Source organism: Protopterus annectens, chromosome 10.part0 (genome assembly GCF_019279795.1).
Source record: "Protopterus annectens isolate FY-2018-M chromosome 10.part0, PAN1.0, whole genome shotgun sequence".
Lineage (NCBI taxonomy): Eukaryota > Metazoa > Chordata > Ceratodontiformes > Protopteridae > Protopterus > Protopterus annectens.
The window spans coordinates 441,891,000-441,911,180 of record NC_056744.1 but is presented as its reverse complement, the minus strand read 5'-3'; the positions used below and the strand labels follow the sequence as shown (position 1 = coordinate 441,911,180).

Below are 20,181 nucleotides of genomic sequence, written 5' to 3'. Positions count from 1 at the left end.
GACCCACTGCCTTGACAGCCTCATTTGCACAATTGAAAGCAGAGCAATAGATTGGCAGACACATTGGTACTGATTACATCATGAAGCATGGAAGGTGTGAAATATGGCTGTGATATTTGCCCATGTGTGATGCTCAACCTATTGACACATGTTCCAATGTTAAACACTGAAATGCTTCATTGTGTGTGTCATAATCATGGTTGGTTAGAGGAAAAATGGTATGACTTGTGACATATTGGGCTGTTGCGACTTTTACACTAGTGTGACTGAGTAGTACCACCTGGGAATTGAACCATTAAGAAAAAGAAGGCTAAAATGTTAAACTTTTCATATTAACTGTCAGTTCCACAGGAAAACTTACTTTTAGCATGTTAATTACAGGTATACTAATTTAATAATGAATGGAGATGTACTAAATAGATGCCTGCATGTGTGCGATTTTAAGTAGTTATGGGATGGCATTTCTATGCAAAAGGCAGTATTTGTAGATGTAAATACATTTCATATTCAAGGAATTGCATGACTTGAGTAATACGCTAGATACATCACAAAACATACTGTTCTCAACACACTTTTATGATATGTGATGAGTCATAATTATATCAAAACTATTGTGTATATCATACGCATGCAAGTGCATTCTAAATTAAATATTATCATGTCATAGTTAACATACATTACACACATTGTTGTTATACAGCAATCATTAATGATGCATTTGTTGCAATAGACACAGTTATAATACTCATTTGTATTTAGTGTTACATTCCTAATCAAAATGTTGTGACAAGTGACATTTTCACCCCCTCTGTAAAAGTATTTGTGAAATGGGTTTGTCATCTTTCTCTAAGCTCACTTCACTTACACCTTATGCCACAAAGATAGTTAGCAGACAGGTGAATTTTCTTTACCCAATACTATCCAGAGTGCTGATGGCCATGCACCAGCACCAGGCTTGATTACGCTACAGAAGGCAGCACAAATTATTGCACTTTTTCCCTTTGGCTGCAAAACATGTTTTCCTGCTGCCGAGTGGTGTGCAAATGCAGAAGGCATCAACATAAATAAATAATTAAATACAACTGAAAACTATTGAAAGAAAATTTAAAACAATCAAAGGTTGCAGCTAGCAATAACAAGAGCAAGAAGTGCATTACATTAACACACTCATCCTTCTCACAACTCCCTGTCACATCAGAAATGTAATTTCTGTCACACATTATCAGGACTTGGCATTCCAAATTAAATTGTCATTTTTTTTACCTTAGGAAGTGAACTCTTGTTCACTGCCACAAACCACTACCAATCAAGAGTGCACAATGCCAAATGGAATGTAAACAATGAAGATAGAAAAAAGTTAATAAAAGGAAACATTATGAAACAAGTAGTTACAATGTAGATTCATGATGTTTCCCCAACTTTGTTGTTTTGCAACATGAACACGTGGTACTTAATCATCACTATGTTCACATAAACAGCAACCTCTCTGAATTTGAACCATCAAACACAATTGAGTTTATTATCAATATTTGCCACAGACACAGACATGTAATAGGAAGAAGAAATAGTAGTCTACATATAATAAAGATGTGCCATTTTCAATCAATTCACATTAAACATGCAACAGAACCAAGTTCTGAAAGCTCTCCTTTGTAAGTTGCTAGTAGATGTGTAGATAAGTGGGATATTAGCAATGGTTAGGCTGGTATTTCCTCACAGAATATAAAACAAATATCTATAACACTGCAGCTGTTTTCTTCTCTTTATTTTTTGAGGATGATTCCCTTATGTATGCTTTCTAAAAACAATGTAAATCTCATTTGCATTGCTATTGATATCTGTTTCAATGAGTAATGTACTTCATTAGAATTGCAGAAAAGTTTCATAGAAATGTTAGGAATATTGGTCTCCTAAGTCATATTAATATAATTCTAGAATTTAGTGCAAGTGTCTTCTCCCTGACACACCCTCAATAAGTGTACATCAGAGAGGACAGATTGTTAAATACTGTTTGTACCTGCAGTCAGAGTAATCATTTATACTTGCAAGCTCTTAACAAGTAACACTTCTCAATGCTCATCCTTGCTGTGCTTGGGTGTGTGCACGTAATTGTGTAGATCCTTACACCATGTTTATGTGCCTTGCACCTAGTGCAGATTGTGGAATTCATGAATGCTAATGAGATCACACCTCATTTACATATTCACAGTGCTCAGTGGGCTGAATCTGTACTATATCAAAGTAATTGCATGAGTAAGGGATTTGTAGTGTAATATGGGAGAACTGTTCAGATCCAAAGAGCTTGAGACTGCTATTTTTATTTATTCATTTATTTATTTATTTTACATTTGTTTAATGGGAAAGTCCAGCTGGACACAAGTCCTTTTTCAGTGGAGGCCCAGAGAGAAAAGCCCCAGTATTACAATTATAAATATTACAGAAGTTGACAAATATGTGAGAAATGATTAAAATATTCACAAAAAAGCAGTTACATGATGATAGACAATACAGTTCTCTAGATCTAAATATTTACATAATATATACAGATTAAATTAGAGAGGGACTAGTTTCTGGACAGCTGAGGTCAAATATTGGAGTAAGGTCACTTAAAGAGAACTGAGATAAGGCTTAAACAGGACAGTTGCAATAACATAGCCAAGTGTCTATTAAGTGTGATTTTAGGAGTTTTTTAAATTGTAGTATAGAGCAATTGAAGGTTAGAGGGGTTGGCAGTTTATTCCATATTTTCGGAATGAAATTTGAAAAGAGTGATTCCCTATGTGAGTTGTTAGCTTGGGTGATGTCTAGAAGGAGTTTGCTACTGGAAGGTGTGGTTATGTAAGATTTTGGAGAGCAGGGATTTTGTTTGGATGAAACATAATTTTGTGGGCAAAGGTTAATTGGTTAAAATGCAGCAGTTTGGAAGTTCTAGCCATTTCAGTTGTTTAAGAGATGTACTGTGTTGTCTCCTGTATGAGGCACCAGTGGCAAACTTGGCAATTTTATTGTAACAAGATTCCAGTTTGTTTAAATTAGTTTTGTGGAGGTTGGTTAGTATTGGGGAGGAGCATAGGAGAGTTGACAAGAGGTGTGTGTGAACAAAAGTAGCTTTCATATTTCTTAGCAGAAATTGTTTGTTTCTGCATAGAAGACCTAGTTTCTTGTGGACCTTTTTAATGGTTTGAGCTATGTGAATATCAAATTTCAAGTTATTGTCAATTTCTACACATAGCAGTTTAGTGTGAGCTGTTAAGGTGATAATAGTTTTATTTTTGGATAGGATATTGAAAGACAGGAAAGACAAGGGGGATCTTGATGGATAGAAGAGAAGGAGCTTAGTTTTGTTAGGATTTAGAATGAGATGAGAGTTAGTAAGCCATGATTGCACAGATAGAAAGGATTCTTGGATTATGGTGTGGAGTTCTTGTGGGGAGGAGGCTGCACATATTAGAGTTGAGTCATCTGCTTATTGCACCACTGTGGCTTGAAGTGTGGAGGTGTGGAGCTAGTTGGTGAAGAGAGAGAACAGCAGAGGTCCAAGGATGGAGTCTTGTGGAACCCCTAAGGCAACTGGGAGTAGAGGGGAAAAGTGGTGTTGCTATTGGACTGCCTGCTGCCATCCTAATAGGTAGCTTTGGAACCAGGTGATAGAGGAGCTACTAAGGTTTAGGCTGGAGAGGTGGAGAGACGACTGATGAATTTATTGCGATTTACCATACAAATTGCCCATTATTTCTATAGTGTTCACTGTGTTAGTAATGGACATTAGGGCTATGGTGGTGCTATGAGAGGGGCGAAAGCCATGTTGATCGTTTGATAATTTATGTGTGTGAAGGTATTCCATGAATTTGGTATGTACAACTCTCTCTAGGATTTTAGATAACAGTGACAGGATGGCGATTGGGTGATAATTAGTAAGTTCAGTGGAGTTACCTCATTTGTGTGAAGGTAGAATGTGGGAGATTTTCCAAATAACAGGTATCAGGCTCTCTGATATTGATCTGTTTATGACTATTGCTACTGAGTACACTATTCTTTCTGCTGCGATTTGCAGAAATTCGACTGGGAGTCTATCTGTGGCTAGGGTGGTTGGTTTTAGTTTTTTAAGTAGTTTTTTTATGGTATTGAAAAGTGTTTGGTGCTATCCTGGGAGTTGGTGGTGTCAGGGTTGTGGAAGGGGCAGAGTTGCTGCTGTGCTTGGGATGTGGAAGGGGCAGAGTTGTTGTAGAAGTTCTGAGAATTTGCAAGGGAATGGATAGTTTCTGTAAAGTATTTATTGAGTTGGGTTGCAATGTTATCAGAGTTGTTGGTTGTAGCTGGAGAGGGGGTAGCAGATTTGCCTGGCATAAGTATACTATAAACTGCAGACCAAAGCTTTTGAGGGTTATTGTGGTGTCTTTTTCTGGATATTGTGATAGTAGTTAAATTTGTCTAATTTTACTTGCTTTTATTTGCTTGCTGAATTTGTTTCTAGTGTCACACCTGATTTGCTTCAAAGGTATGTTGCTGTTTTTTACAAAATGATGTATTTCAACCTTACTGGTGGATTGCATTTCACAATACACCCATTGCTTTACTGCCTGCATTGTTTGTCCCTTGCTGTTGGCATAGCCATGTTTATCAGTTATTCATTTGCATTAGAAATGTCTGCAAAGAATGTAACCTGACATTATGGAAACTTTTCTGTGAGAATCTGAACCGCTATTGCAGGTGAATGTTGTATCACTTAATAGCAAGGTCAGGGGTTTTACATTTGTAGCCCACAAAAATGTGTTAAGCCTGTGATATATACCTGCCTGCCCTCCACATAAGTGGATACCCAACTAAAGTTTAGCAGTTTGTACTTGATAAGTGTACATTTTTTTTTTTGTTTTTTTTGTTTTTGTTAATGCTGCAAAAGCCTTGCATTTCATTTCCTTTTTTGGGTGGGTTTTGTATTAACTTGAATGTATTCATAAGAAGATTTACTTTTTCAATTATTTTGTACATGATGGATGCATACATTCATATATATTTGTTATGTTAACAATCAGTTGTGTCTTAATTCTTGATTTTGTTTTGTTCTTTCATGTATCATGTCATACAAGGCTGTGGTGCCCAATACATCTTCACTCTGTAAACAGCCATACAATGACATGGTTAATTAAGTTATTATCCAGAAACCCTGTCAGCATGACTCATTCCTCTTAGACAGAGGCAAAAGTGACACGTCCTCTCAGTCAGTCGTATCTGGGAGCAGGTGGTCAACTATGTAAATGGTGTAGGAGGCCAAGGCCATACCTATCAGTAAATCTGACATGGGTCCAGTAATGTGATAGTGACACAATATGTAGGGCATCTGCAATTGCCCAGGAATGTATGGCTACAGGGATTGGTTCTGCTACTGAACCACCACTGACTGAAACAGAGGAGTTCCTGTCTACTGTCAGAGGTCCCAGGCAGCACAGCAAAGGGTTCACACAGAATTGTTGAAGTTAATGCTGAAGTGAAGGACAACTCAAATGTGTATATTGCAGAACTTCCAGGTATGCAATACAGTTAAATAATTCACACTCATTTATTTGGTGTCAGGCTTGCCCTCCTATCCCCCCACCATGTGCAAGTGATGATGACTGTGCCCTGCCTTTTGCACATTTTTTCTTTTACTTATGGTTGCATATATGTGAGGGCAACTGAAATGCTTGATGTGCAGTGTCAGGCAAAATCCATAGCTGTATATTGCAGACATCAGTCATAAACTATTACTGGCATTACTGTACACCCGAGGGGTGATTCAGCTTAAGGATATTTAAGTATTTGCATATGGGAGTAATCAGTTATATCTCTCTTTTTTCATACAGGTTCCACACTTGCCTTGTCAATACTGCAGCTACAACATGTGTCCTTGGGATTGTCTCTGTCTAATGCTAACAGGACACAGCTTACATGGTTAAATAAAGGTTGTGGACATTTGCAGGCATCAGTTTTATTATTTGTATGTGCTTAAGATGTTAGGTTTCAGTTAGGTAGTAAGTGTGTGTGTGTGTGTGTGTGTGTGTGTGTGTGTGTGTGTGTGTGTGTGTGTATGTGTGTGTGTGTTTTATTCCTTGCCTGTTAGCCAGAGCCATGGCATATTGTACACTCCTATGTTTACTGGTTCATCAGTAGGTAGTGGTTTTCCCTTATGATCTTCATCTGTTTCTGCTGGAGCTGCTGGACCTGGAAACTGTGGTCCTTCCCCTTGTTGCCTTGTTGAAGCTGTTTCCTGAGAATTATATTGTGCAACATGGCACAGACTGTGGTGAGTATTTGGTCACGGGGGGGGGGGGGGGGGGCTGGATCGTACTACAGGGTACCTTCTGCTGTCTTTAGATGCCATAAACTTGATTTGAGCAAGACAGATTCACATTATATGATATTCCAAGTTTGAGCATGGGTGTCATTGCATCCTTGCTCAGTGGGGTTGTGTGGGTTTCTCATGGATGTCATGATCCAAGGTTCCAGTGCCTAACCAGCATCACTGACTGGATGCCTTTGTGGAAAGTCACTCCTAGCAAACCTTGTGTACAATTCACACGTGTGCCATATGTGTGAGTCGTGACATCTGCCAGCGTTACCTGCACAGACATTGTAGATGATCCCTTGGGCATTACAGAGAACCTGACCGTTTATAGAGTGGTGTCCTTTCCTGCTACTGTACCTCCTTCCCTGATCAGCAGATGGTGCTTATTTCTATGTATTTGCAATCTATGACACCCAAAACTTCAGGGTAGTGTGTCATTGCATAAAATTCCTGCATGGTTCTTGCTCTGTCCTGTGGGGAATGTGGAAAACAGATATGCTCCCTTGCATGTTGTAGCATTGCATTTAGAAACTGATGTAATATGCTAGAAGTTGAGGGCTGTAGCAGCCCTAATATATACCCTGTGGAAAGTATCTGTAGCTACTATATATAATGCTATACATACCTTTGTTTCAACTGAGACGGGGTTGCTATGATTTCCCTGGGACCTCAAGTGAGGGCAGCAGAAGTTGAATATTTCCTCTAGCGTTTCCCTGTCCACAGGTATTGCTCTACAGTTTCTGTGTCGTGTTATCCATGATAAATAAAATATTGGGTCTAAACACCCTTCTCCTTCTTGGCTGAAAAGTGGCAGCAGCACATTGAATTAAAGCCTGTTACACATACAGGTGACAGCAGCAAACCCTAACATTCCTTTTTTTCAAAGTGTAATCTTGGCTGTATTCCAAAGAGTTTTGGATTACAGGGCAAATGGCTGCATTGAGTGTACACAATTACTTTATGCGTTCATGGATAGCTCCACCATATTGGTTTGATCAATTAACGTAATTTGGCTACTTATGCTTTCATTAGCATATTCTGCCATTTCCCCTTATTTTAAGGCTCTGCATTAATGTGTAGAGCTGTTTAATGAATGCAAAACAGTGCACTGTTATGTGTGCAATGTGCGCACGTTAGCAGCACTAAGTGTAGGTGTTCATGAATCTGGCCCTGTATGTGCTTGGTACTATTGTATCTTTTGAAAACTTAAGTGAAAAGATTCTGTTTCCTGTTTTCTGTGCATTACACATTGTAGTGTCACTAACAAATCATGTACCAGTATATTTTCTTGCGTTAGCGTTGTCGCCTCACAGCAAGAGGTTCTCTGGTTCGATTCTCGGCTGGAGTGCCTTCTGTGTGGAGTCTGCATGTCCTCCCCACAGTCAAGTGACATTTAAAGACATGCAGGTAGGTGAGTGCATGAATGGGTGTGCCTTCTTTGAAGGTTGGGTATTGGGCTGGGACCTCGGCACCGTAAAAATCCACTATCAATCATTAGCGGACCGAAGTTCCGCTGTGGTGACCCCTAACTGGAAAAAGCCGAAAGACAGTTTAGGATTTTTTTCCTTGGGATGTCATTGAGGAGAGACCTCCTTGTCTTGGCCCTGTTGACGTAGCCTGGTTAATAAAACAAACAAACTAAAAAAAAAAAACAGACCCCAAAAAAAAACATCTGATAGTTCTTATATGAGTTGGAATACTAAATAAACCTTGATTGGTAAACATCAGAAGGCTGCAGATTTAATGCAGCATAAAGTTTGGTTTACTTTGTTGTGCAGTATTGTTGATATCGCAGTCATCGATTAGGTATGTATACATGTGTAAAGCTAGCAGGTTCAAATTATATGCATCTTTTATTATGCATTTTCATGTCTGGGATCAAACAGAGCAATAACATAAATCTTGAGAGCAAAATTTTAAAAGTTATGAGGTAGTCATGTAGATATGGGATCATAACTCACCACTACTTAGGATACTTTAATGAAGTATTATAAATATGCAGCACATTATGCTATTTGGCATTTACTTATATACCTTTCAAGAGATAGAGAACAAAATGGATAAAAAATAAAGGTAAACTCTATGTAGTGCATGGAGCACCCCAATTCCGCTCAAAAAGCACGGGTATATTACATCCTGGTTCAGTGCTACTGTAGCGCAAGACCTGACCTTAACATTTAGAGAGTTAATTAACAATTGTTAAGCACCGTCTACATGTTGTTATTATCTGCACTAAAAGCAGACAGCACTGACCAGAAAACATCAGGAGGACATGAAAAGGCTTCACTTCAACTCCCATTTCTGCCTGCTGTGTACTAAAGTAGATACACATTTTGAATTAAACTGCTTCCAGGATGTCATCCACTTCCCTACTACTTTACTGACTTTCAAAGTCCACACAACATTTTGTGTTTTTTTAATCTAATTTTTGACTAGCTAGTACTACATGGAGAAGATAAATCTACATGCATTACAAAGAATTATTTTTGGATCTCTGATCGTGGTGAAGAATTATGTGTTCTCGACATGTATGACAAGATTCCCCTCTGGAGCGAATTTCTTGACATCCAAGTCTTGAGCACGTAATATTCTCATTACAGTCAGCAACTGGATCATAATCAGCTATATTAAGGGTGCTGCTGATGGTTCATCCAAGTTTCACTGAAATCCAGCTCAGCAAGAACCATACTCACCATATTTAACTTCTCAAGAACTTAACCCAATGAAAACCTTAAAAACAAGTATTCGCCCCCCATTATACATAACAACTCCATGGTCACACAAACACGGACAAGAACATAAAGACTACATACACTGATATCACAGTCAGAATGCAAATAGAAGTAGCACTGGTAGTGGTTTTCTATGGAGAACAGTAATCAGGGAATAGAAAATTGACAAGTATAAATTGATAAGTTGAACCGTCATCCATTTTAAACTTGTTGACTTATAGGTTAGCCATTGTTGATTGAAGACTTGTTCTCACAGGTAAAAGTGCTTTTGACCATTGTAGTTATTTTACTTTTATGGGGAGGAATACATCTTTTTTATATTATTAGCTAATTTACTTTGTTTCAGAAACTAGGTGTTTCCCCAGTAAAGGATAACTTTCTGATGATATAGAGTAGGATACCCAAATAAAACTTGTTTCTGTGGTACAAAGTTGCTGTATGGTACCACTGTGTATTGTGCTGCTTAGCACAGGATGAAAAAAATAAACCAGACCCATAGGGTGTACTGTAGCACAATGGACCACTTCTTAGTTCCCCTTAACACCATGACATCTTATCACTAGTTTAAGACAGACTGCTTGTGTCTCAGCGGCCCGGCTGCATTTTATACACAGTGTTCTTTAGGTGGGTCATTGGTATATTAAGGTCAAAATGACACCTTACACCTTGCACTGTATAGGGCAGAAGCTGACGATGTGTGCAGTGTACTCCTGCAGAGTAGTGTTTTTGTAATTAATAGTGGCATCTTTCTTTTTTTCAGGATAGTGCTAGTGTGCAGAGAGACATACTGTTATGCTGTATGTCATACAAATACTCTGTGTAGACAGCCCCATCACTGCATGGCACTATTGTTGTTGAACTGGGTATATAGACATTAAATCATTCTACTACGATATAGCCTGTTGTATTGTACAGTATGGTGTAATTCCTTAAATGCCTGATTTTGTAAAGCTACATGGGTGTTGTCGTGTTTTCTGTGACCTGCAAAGTCACAGCACCATCCCTTAGACTGGCACTGTAAGGCATAAGAGAATTGTGCCTCATTGCTCGAATAAGAAAACTTCATAAACCCCACCTTGTGTCAACTGGGTATAAAAAGTCATTGCAGTATTGTTTTGACTTTACACCGATACTAGAACTACTTTTCTAACTTCTAGAAAGTACTGTAATACTCTTTAAGGACCTTTGAATCACACATAAAATAAATGTTAGTTATTTTGATTACATTTTAAGTACCTGACACTAAAAAGCTGTTTTATACCATGCCAGTTAATATACTGAAATACTATCAGTTTATGTCCATGGATAAACCTGCATAAATACCAACAAACCTGAGTTAATATCACATATTTTCCAAATACGTTTTAATAATATGTAATGTTTAACAGTTTTCTCACTGATTTTGTATTTTCATTTGAAAAAACATTATTTATTCACTGAAGTATACTTTAAAAAAATGTGTTTGTTTTTTGAATGATTTCATCCCCAGTACAAATGTTTAGCAGCTTTCATACTGAATTCCACAATGTGGTTCTGGATAGTCACACCTAATGGAAGGATAAATGAAAAGGTGAAGTAAGTAGATTATAGAAACAAATGAAAAGCACACAGAATTGCCTACAGCTCCCATTTATTTAAACAAATCACCATGTCAAAACCAGTGAGAGTAAATGTTACTAAGTGTTACTTATCCAATTTAAATACTCCAGCCATTTAAGACAGTTTCAAGAAGTACTGTTGCTATATTGCAGCTATTTTAGGTACATTAATACCAGTAGTTGCCAGCTAATATGTTCACTTATATATTGTACTGTTGTTACATTATCCATTTGTTAGAATTTAGAAGTTCATGTATGTAGTATGCGTATGAAAGGTACAAGAGCTGCTTCTTCTTTGTACTTTTATACAGCTGAAATTGTCACATACATGATTTTATATTAGTTACAAAATGTTTCAGAGTTAGATCAAGTTAATAAAAACATGTTAGTGCATTGTCATTATTACGGTTTACTATAACTCAAGGGAACATTGCAAGTCACTAACTGAACACCTTATTCTTGTGAGTGCAGAGCTGTAAAGATCAAACATTTAGCTAGATACTGATATTTTTGTTTGCACACATTAAAATTTCTGTCAACCATACTGCAGAAAGCTTGTCTTCTGTTAAGAATGGCCTCATATTCCCAGAGTACCTGGACCATTCAGCATTGACTATTCCAGCAGAACAAACAGCTGTCACATTGCCACACTATACAATGACTGTCTTTCCACATTAGGGTTTTGACCAGCCATTTTTCTGTAACTTCTCATGCAGGATACTCAGTTGTCATGCCTGCCATAATTTTCTGTTCTTCATCGTTTTAGTATTAGCCAGGGTGCTCAGTCAGTTTTCATCAGCCAATATGGGGATGGCACTTAAAAGAAGTGGCTGTAATATGCATGTGTCTGCACGTGTGTGTGTTTGTATGTATGTGTGTGTGTACACGTGCAAATGTTGTATTTTTATAGCACCTCCCTGCAACATGTACAAATGCACATGTTGCAGGGAGGTGATATAAAATGAAATAGACCCATGCCTCTTTAACAGCCTGTGTTTCAAGCAACCAGCCTCAGTGTCTGGAACTCTTTAAGCGTGCACTGTGGTGGGAGGTAATGAGCGATTTGCAGTTGGAGCTAAATGAACTTGATTGCCCAACAGTGTCTGCCATTAGTGGTAATTAGTTAAAACATCAGCATATAAACAGCAAATTGGCTTTAGTAATTAATACTAGCACTCAGCCATGAGAGAGAGCGAAGGAGGCTGAGAAAAAGAACCAGCTCAGGAATGAAGGATGTGTTTTTGAAAGGGTTATGTCACTTTTTTTTTTTTTTTTTGCTGTTAGAAAATCTGAACAGTGAATTAACTGATTGGGAAAAGTGGAGGAGCATCTCACATCAGAACATAAACCTTGGTATTGAGTACCAGGAGATGTTGTTAGACAGTAGCTTTCTACTTAGTTTTGATAAAATAAGTGTAGCAGAGGAATGAAGGAGTGAAAGAAATGGAGGCAAAGCATCCCCCATTACCCGCATAACTTGTAGGTACTATGAGTAGGTTTATTTCAGTTATCCCATACAGTGAGAAGTGCAGAAATGTTAGAAAGTATGAGACTGAAAGCAGTACTGGCTTAATTATGGGTTTTATCCAGTGAAGTGCAAAATATAAAGGCACATTTCTAGCAGTGTCACTATTTTTTTTTTATATATTTTTGCCTACAGTGCCAGCTGATCATCAGGCCATCTCTCTTTCAGTTGGCCCTTTCATTTTCCAAGTACTACAGCAAGAGCCAACTTTAAGGGGACATAACCCCATCAGGGATGGTCTGCATTTTAACTAGAGCCTTAACTGCACTGTGCATGCCGGGTATCACACTCAGGGTTTAGCATGCAATGAGGGTATGTTATCTGCTTCGATGTAACCCCCTAAAGACAACCGTGCTCCCTTTTTGAAGCCAGTGCTTCCATAGGGTCTCCATTCCTCACCTGGTATCTAGGCACAGAACTGTGCATCCTGAACATGCACTCCAGCACCAGTCACCAAAGGAGACACCAACTCCAGCAGCCACATGAGACACTAATCAAACTTGGGCTATCTTGGCATAGTCAGGGCTTTATCCTTCTGTGTTGACATTGCTGCTGTTGTTAGTTGTAGTGGTGCTGAGAGATGCGGAAACTTCTTCATCAGATAGACTAGAACCAGTTGTATCTTCTCTATAATACAGTTTTACAATTTTACAGTACAGTTTTATAATGGTAAAAAAAGTGAGTGACTATGATTGATACCAGAAACTCAGAATTTTGTTATTCACAGGCATGGTATTACTCTTTTTTAATTTCCACAATTGTTTTAGAATTCATATAACATGACAAGGATAGACTCCATTCCTGAGTCAGGGCATGATTAGTGTATAGTGTGTAAACATAGATGCAGTAAGATATTTGCCCTGTATCAATACATTTAGTGCTGGTGAAAGGTAAGGGGCTGTCAGTGTTGGAGAAATGGAACGTTTTTTTAAATTATCCATCATGTCAAAGTGCAGTGCATAATAATGTAATACGGGGTAAACTTTGACTTCCCCATCCTTTAAAGTAAGTTCTGATGAATTGTGAGGGAATGAAAACACTAGCATTTGGAACAATGTATTTGCTGAAAGGTTGTATTAAGATGTAGCTTTTGATGGTATAGTTCAGGCCTTCCCATATGGTGATGCAATTTAAAACTGGTGAAAGGTGAGGGACTGAAAGTACTGGAGTCTGAAACTCTCCCTTTATCCACAGGTGAGGTACAGAACATGAAGGTACAGTGCAGGTTCCCCCAGACTCTGATGAATTTAGTACTGGAAAAAGGTAAGGGATTAACATCACTGAAATATGTAGCCCTCTCTGTATCTATAGACTGGGTATATATGCAATAATACACTACAGAGTCCATCACTTAATGAAAAAATATTATCCGACTATCTGAGGATCTGACAGCACTGGAGATGTAAGCTCACACTTTTTATGTTAACCATCTAGAAGAGCTGAACATGTGATTAATTTTTGTACCAACTTTGTTGAAGAAAGGTGATCCTGGTTTTGCATGAGAAAGAAATCTTCAGCTACATGAACCAGCCACAGACTAAGGCTTGAATGTCTCATGGGTTTGTGTTCCCTTTTGCACACAGTTGTCTGAGACCCTTTCTTTGCCTGCACACATAAGATATGGGCAAACGTCCATGATTTCTGCTAGAATTAGCAGGTGCTGATATGGAGTTCTATAAATGTAGAACATTTTGCTAAGTGACTTTACTTTTGACTTGAACAGAATGATTAGCTGTGGACATTGTTTCAGCTATCACCCAGTAATATACTAGTTTCTTGCCTCTTTTTTTTGTTAACTAGATATTTTTTTGTCTCCCAGTACAGAGTATTAACTCCTCACTCAGCACAGCCTAGAAATGCTACCTTGCTGTATAGAGCACCCGCATTCCCCAAGCAGAGTTATTGGGTTTTAACTTTAGCATTTTAATCTTTTTTTTTTTTTTTAAGTTAACTGTAACTTATTAAGTTATATCATTTTGCCAGTCTTGCTGCACTGTGTATGGATTAATGGTAATTGTAGCTCTGTGAAAGCAATTAATTTTAACATGTCTGTTATGACTATCCATCAGTCTCTACATGTAGTAAACCATCTTGGATACTTTTTCCAGAAACTGTGTATTCTTTTTATTTATTTCACTTTTTTGGGCACCTCCCCACCCATGTGTGCGATGGCCATCATTTTCTTCTTTAGTTGACTGACTGTTCAGCTACAGCTAAACAGCAAGTGCTACAAATTTTTTCTGGCATGGTGGCACCTAACATTGTTTCAGTATCACGGATGTACATCAGATCTTGCTAGTAGGATTGGTACAAATAATGTTCATGTTTGTTTGGCTGGGGCTGCCCATTAATGTCACTTGTTGTCTGGTCAGCAGCAGAGGTGCACCTAATCTCCAGTTTGTCTCTACAAACATTTTGTAACCGTTGCTGACATATTCTTTTGAAGGTGGGTTGGTTGGGGTTCAGCAGTTTAATGCAGAAGATTAAGTATTAAAGTTGCAAGTTTATCATGAGACCCATTGAGTTTTCCTGGGTTTGATTCTCTTAGTCTCCATTTGCCTGTTGCTGACACTGAGAAAGTCACTTAACTGGACAATATTTCTGGCTTACTCCAAAAAAAAAAAAAAAAAAGTGGCTGCATCTGCTGATTTTACCCAATTAGCAAATAAAATTAAATTTAAAAAAATGCATTGTTACCCCATGCTTGGCTTTGGTGCTAATATTTGCTTAGTATAAGCACTGGATCTGGCCATCTAATAGGTCCCCTTGTCTGGCAGGCGGGATCTAACTAACACAAACACAGAAAATTAAGTCCAGCCTAGTCATCCCTTTAACCATTCTATGAGAGGCTGCCATTATAATCTAATTTATATTCAGCATACTCCTCAGCATCCTGTCCAAGTAGCTTTATGTCTGTCTCGCACCATGTTGGATTTTCACACTTTTGGTTAATCTAGATGATGTTCCATGCATCAGTCACTCTATAGTTGAATAAGTACTTCCTCACATCCCCCATGAACACCCATGCCTCCATTTTCAGTAATACCCTCCCTTGTTTGTGTGCAGTTTGTTCTACTAAAGATGCTGAACTATTAATTTACTTAAAATATTTGAAAATGTTTACCATGACTAATCACATCTCCTTTTTTAAAGTGTGCATGTGTTGAGTTCTGTTAAGCTTTTTGTTTCCATAAGGACAGAACTTTTGTAAGTTTAGGTCACTCCAGTGAACAGCTTTGTCCTTGTAAAATGTTGTTATACAGACCGGACCCCATGAAATGCACTCCTGTATGCTAGATGGGGTGTTCACCATTCAGTTGCTTGTACAACAAAATTACTGCCCCCTTGCTTTTGCTTCTTTGGTCTGACTGGTAGAAACTGCATAGTTCAAAAACTTTTTTGGTATCTTTCTGTAACGCCTGGGCATTTGGAATATCTTCATTTGTCAGATTAATGCATTTGTTTCTGAGTGGGTCAAGGATTTAGAATCAGGGTTTCAGTCATAATCATATTTTATAGTTTAATGCTTTATCTAAGATGATTACATCCTCCTGTTACATTTATCAAGCAACTCTGTTCCATCCTACAAAGGGATGTTCCCTTCTGTCCCCCCCCCCTCCCACACACGCACACACACACACACACACACACACACACACACACACACACACACACACACACACAGTCGTGTTGCAGTTTCTCCAGTCTCCACTGGGGGTGGTAGTACAACTGGAACCTGGAAATTAATTCACCTCCTCTTGAGATAATTGAGTCAACTTCTGCTGCTCCCTTCTTTTTTCATTTAGGATTCTGATACTCACGGTGTTAACCTTTGTCTCCAGCAGGACAAATTGATGTGGTATCCCATGCCATCACAAATATTCCCACCTTTGGTTTGACTGTAAAGTGGGCACAGACAAGGTCTGCACAGCCATCTTTTTGTAGCACTGTCAGGTGATCAGTGATTATCACCTGCTGGTTGGCCCTGAGGAACTGAAGCACTAATGCAGGCCCTTCTTTGACTGACAGGAAGTGCAGAGGTAATACTAGCCCTTGCTTAGGATATAGAAGTAGTTGAAAAGGTGCATTCACAACCCAGGTTTCTCTTAACTGTTGTCTGACAAGCATAAAGGGCACAACTAATATCCTTCTTTGCTTTACAGCTGCTGTTGCTTGTGTTTGTCTGGCAAGTGCTACAAACTGAACGTTACCTGTTGTTTATTTGGTAGGGGGTTCACAACTAATTGTTTCTGTCATTTTCTGTCAGGATAATCTTCTTCTTTCGGCTTTTCCCGGTTAGGGGTCACCACAGCGGATCACCTGTCCGCTCATGATTGGCAGTAGAGTTTTACAGTGTCGAGTTGCCAGCCCAGTGCCCACCTTCCACAGAAGGCACACACACACACACACACACACACACACACACACACACACAACCAATTTAGAGTGTCCAATTCACCTGCAGCAGGCACCCCAGCCAAGGATCGAACCGGAGAATAATTTTCTTTATTTGGTAAGTTAGATGACACTGCTGATATTTGCCTTTATCTGACAGGTAGGTTAGAGCAGATAATAGCTACTTGTTATTTAGTGGTCAGAGACAAGATAACTAATAGTGTACCTTGTCTGAACATCAGAGCTTGTGTGACTAATTCAATCCATAGTTTGTTTGGAAGAGACAACATACATACTGCTGTTCCTTGCATGGCAAACAAGCAGCACAACTCTGTAAATTTGTCCTCTGTTTGGCAGGCTGACGCAGTATAACTAATACTGTCCACTTTGAGCAGGTAATACATACTTTGATATACAGCAAGGGCAAAACAGCTACTGCTGCTTATTTGGCCAGTAATCCAGGTGTTACTGGCAGTAGTTGTGCCGTTGTTGTCACCTTTTGCCTGACTGGTCATTGTTGCAAAGATAATGCCACATGTCCATCCGGGAGGGACTGTGCTGGTAGGAATATATTTTTTGGGGTAACAGGAAGTGAACAACTTATTTCACCTCTAGTTTTGCTGGGCAGCAGGGCAGAAGAGAAAATGTTCCCTTATTTGTCTGACAGCAGTAGCTTTTACCACTTATTCAAGCATCAGGGGTTGCACAGCTAATATTTCTCTTGTTTTGTTTGTTGAGTTGTGTCTTATTCCAACTATTGTTTAGTTCACAGGAATAGCATTGTATTGCCCCTTAGTTGGTATACAAGGGGCCACAAATGTTATCTGTCGCATTGGCAGGAAAAGAGATTCCCAGTATTACTGTCCCTTGTTTAAACACCAGGAGCTGCACAACTTTTATTTCTAGTTGCTTGATCATTCGGGGCTGTGCTGTTAAAGCTGTTGCTGTTGAAAACTGTTGCTGCCCTCCCCATTGGACAGGCAGAAGTTGCTTAGCTGAGGCCATATTTTTGACTGGTATGTGCAACGCACAGTGGCAACACATCTTCTTTTGTCATCTTTATGACCGGGAGGGTGGTACATCTGATGCTGCTGACCTTGCAGCTTTTGCTACCCCCTATTTGAACAGCAGAGGCTACTTGGTTAATATTTATCTTTATATGATTGACAAGAGTTGTAACAAATAATATCTACACATTTGAATAACAGTAACTACACAGATGTTGCTGCTTCTTGTCTAGCCCTATTTCCTGTTCACCTTGAGCTGCACACCTACTTGTATTCTGTATTTAACCCACAAAAGCAACTCAAGCAGTTGCACACCATTGAGGAAAATGGGGGTATGTAGGCACTGGTACTTTTTACCTGGCCAGTGGTTATATGTCACACAGCTTATTAATCTGACTGAAACTGCTGTCATACTGTGGGAGCTAGGCACCTTGGACATGCAAAATTATTTTTTGTGACTGGCCACTTAACCTGATTTATGGTCTTCTAGACAGAGATGCTTTTTTACAAGTAAAGGGATAAATATACTGACCCAGACAAAAAGAGATGTGTTGTGTTTTTTGCTGTTTGGACTCTTGATCTGTAGTTGCAGGATGCTTTCACATGAAAAAGAGGGGGAGAGGATGCACCTGAGTTACATACAATGTCACAGTGGAGAAGGAGGGGTTCAGGAGGTTTGCAAATTTCTGACACAGTTGTCTTCAATTTGGAACTCCTGCCCCTAACTCCAAAGCCTGAGCCACCATCTAGCCCACCTCAGAACCCTTATTTCTCAGGTCACTGCCTGGATAATGGTCTATTAATTCGCTCAGTCGTCCCTTGTGAGGCAAACTCAATTTCCACTGGTGACTCTCTGTTAACTGTCGACAATGTGATTGATTGAACGAACAGCTGTCACGACTCCCCCCAGTCAAGTTCCCCCTCCCTTTTCTTTCCATAAACTCAAGAAAACAAATTGCTAGAAAACAGCAAAATACTAAAACCAGCCATATTTTGCTACATGCTTAAGTATCTGTCTGCAGCCATGAAAAATGACAGAAATACTTAAGGACAAATAAGGTTTACAAACCCAATTTAAAATTATTACAGGAGGCTGCCCCACAGATGGGCCTGTCTGATTCACAGCAGAAATCAAATCGAATTTTCTTATCGTGGTATTATTTTAGGGCGTTATCTGACGCAGTAATATGGTTATAAATTCAATTTCGTCTGCAAGATTTCATTGTTTACTGTCGCCTGTTTGCTGGGAAAATGTAAACACTTCGGGCACATCAGAAAATTAATTTCTCTCTGAAACAGAGAGATGGAGAGCAGGAAGAAAAAAAATAGGGACAAATTCTAAATTTGACAAAGACATGAGGTCTTAGCTTTACAGTTTCTACTTGTTTTCCTGGATAAAGCTATTTCTTTAATGAAGAAAAAGGAGCTTAAGCTGGAAACGATTTAAGTTCTGCTTTCCTGTTAAATATAGAACGGTTACAGCACATTATTAACTGCTTATGAAATAACCCACAAAATACACAAATCAGTACAATATTTGCAGAATTATGGCAACATTTAATTTTGATTTATGAGAACCCTATAGTTTCAATGACTGTGCTGGTTCACTTAAGAATTCTGTTTTCAGTTCTCTGATCCAAATATTCACATCCTATGTGATGTTCTTTACAATTTCCTTCAAATCTGATCTAAACATCTAATTAACCTGTATAACTCCATCCTACTTCTGTCAAATATACAGTTATTTTCAAGTTATATTATACTTTACATTGGGAAAGTAAAACCAAAAATAAAAGAGGGTCCCAGTTTTGTTCTGACATGTACAACAAAAAAAGATTTTTTTTTTCTGTGATAAGTCTTTGGTATAATTCAAGAATAATAGTGTAAATTGCCCTTACTGTCTGTATTTGTAGATGAACTCTGATTTGGGCCCAGTTCCAAAAGATTTGCTCTCAGTGTAAGTGACCACTTACACTGAGAGCAGGAATTTTGGAATCTGGCCCCCGTAATAAGCCTGTTTATAGACAAGCCTTACAACGAAGTAAGTCACTTTTACACAGAAAGCAGATCTTTCAGCATCAGGGCAGACTTACATTGAGAGTATTTCTTATGGAATCTGGTCCTCTTTTCATCTATAAAATTCAAATTTAGCAGTCCTCAGTAGTATGAGCCCGGTATTAAGAATGGATGGTGCAGTGGTGCAGCAATTGCGTTGTCGTCTCACAGCAAGAGGTTCTCCAGTTTGATTCTCGGCTGGGGTGCTTTTGTGTGAAGTCTGCATGTCCTCCCTGCATTTGTGTGGGTTTCCTCCAGGTGCTCCGGTTTCTTCCCATGTTATAAAAACATGCATCTGGAGCGTTTCTCCCCGGGCCTCCACTGAAAATTGGCTTTGTTCCAAGTTGGACTTTTCCAGTAAACAAATGTTAAATAAAAAAATAAAAATAAAATAAAAGAATAAGTTAGTAGCCCAGTACTGAGTTTCATACCATTGATGATTCTCCACATTTTAAATTATGGGCAGAGAAATGACCTCATAATAGCTGATGCCTTGTTTTCATTTGGTTCATGCTGCAAGATGCATAACAGGAAAATAAAGTATTTT

General features: G+C 38.7%; 1 protein-coding gene across 11 annotated transcripts in view; it reads left to right on the top strand.

Moving 5' to 3' along the window:
* RNF220 (ring finger protein 220) overlaps positions 1-20,181 on the top strand; it is a 1,177,048-nt gene that overhangs the window by 630,735 nt on the left and 526,132 nt on the right. For 7 of the 11 annotated variants that reach the window (XM_044085345.1, XM_044085346.1, XM_044085348.1 and 4 more), the window contains exon 3: positions 13,372-13,440. The exons of the other annotated variants lie outside the window; for them this stretch is intronic. In XM_044085345.1, coding sequence (XP_043941280.1) covers positions 13,372-13,440 — 69 coding nt within the window. The remainder of the gene's footprint in view (positions 1-13,371; positions 13,441-20,181) is intronic. 11 annotated transcript variants of the gene reach the window in all.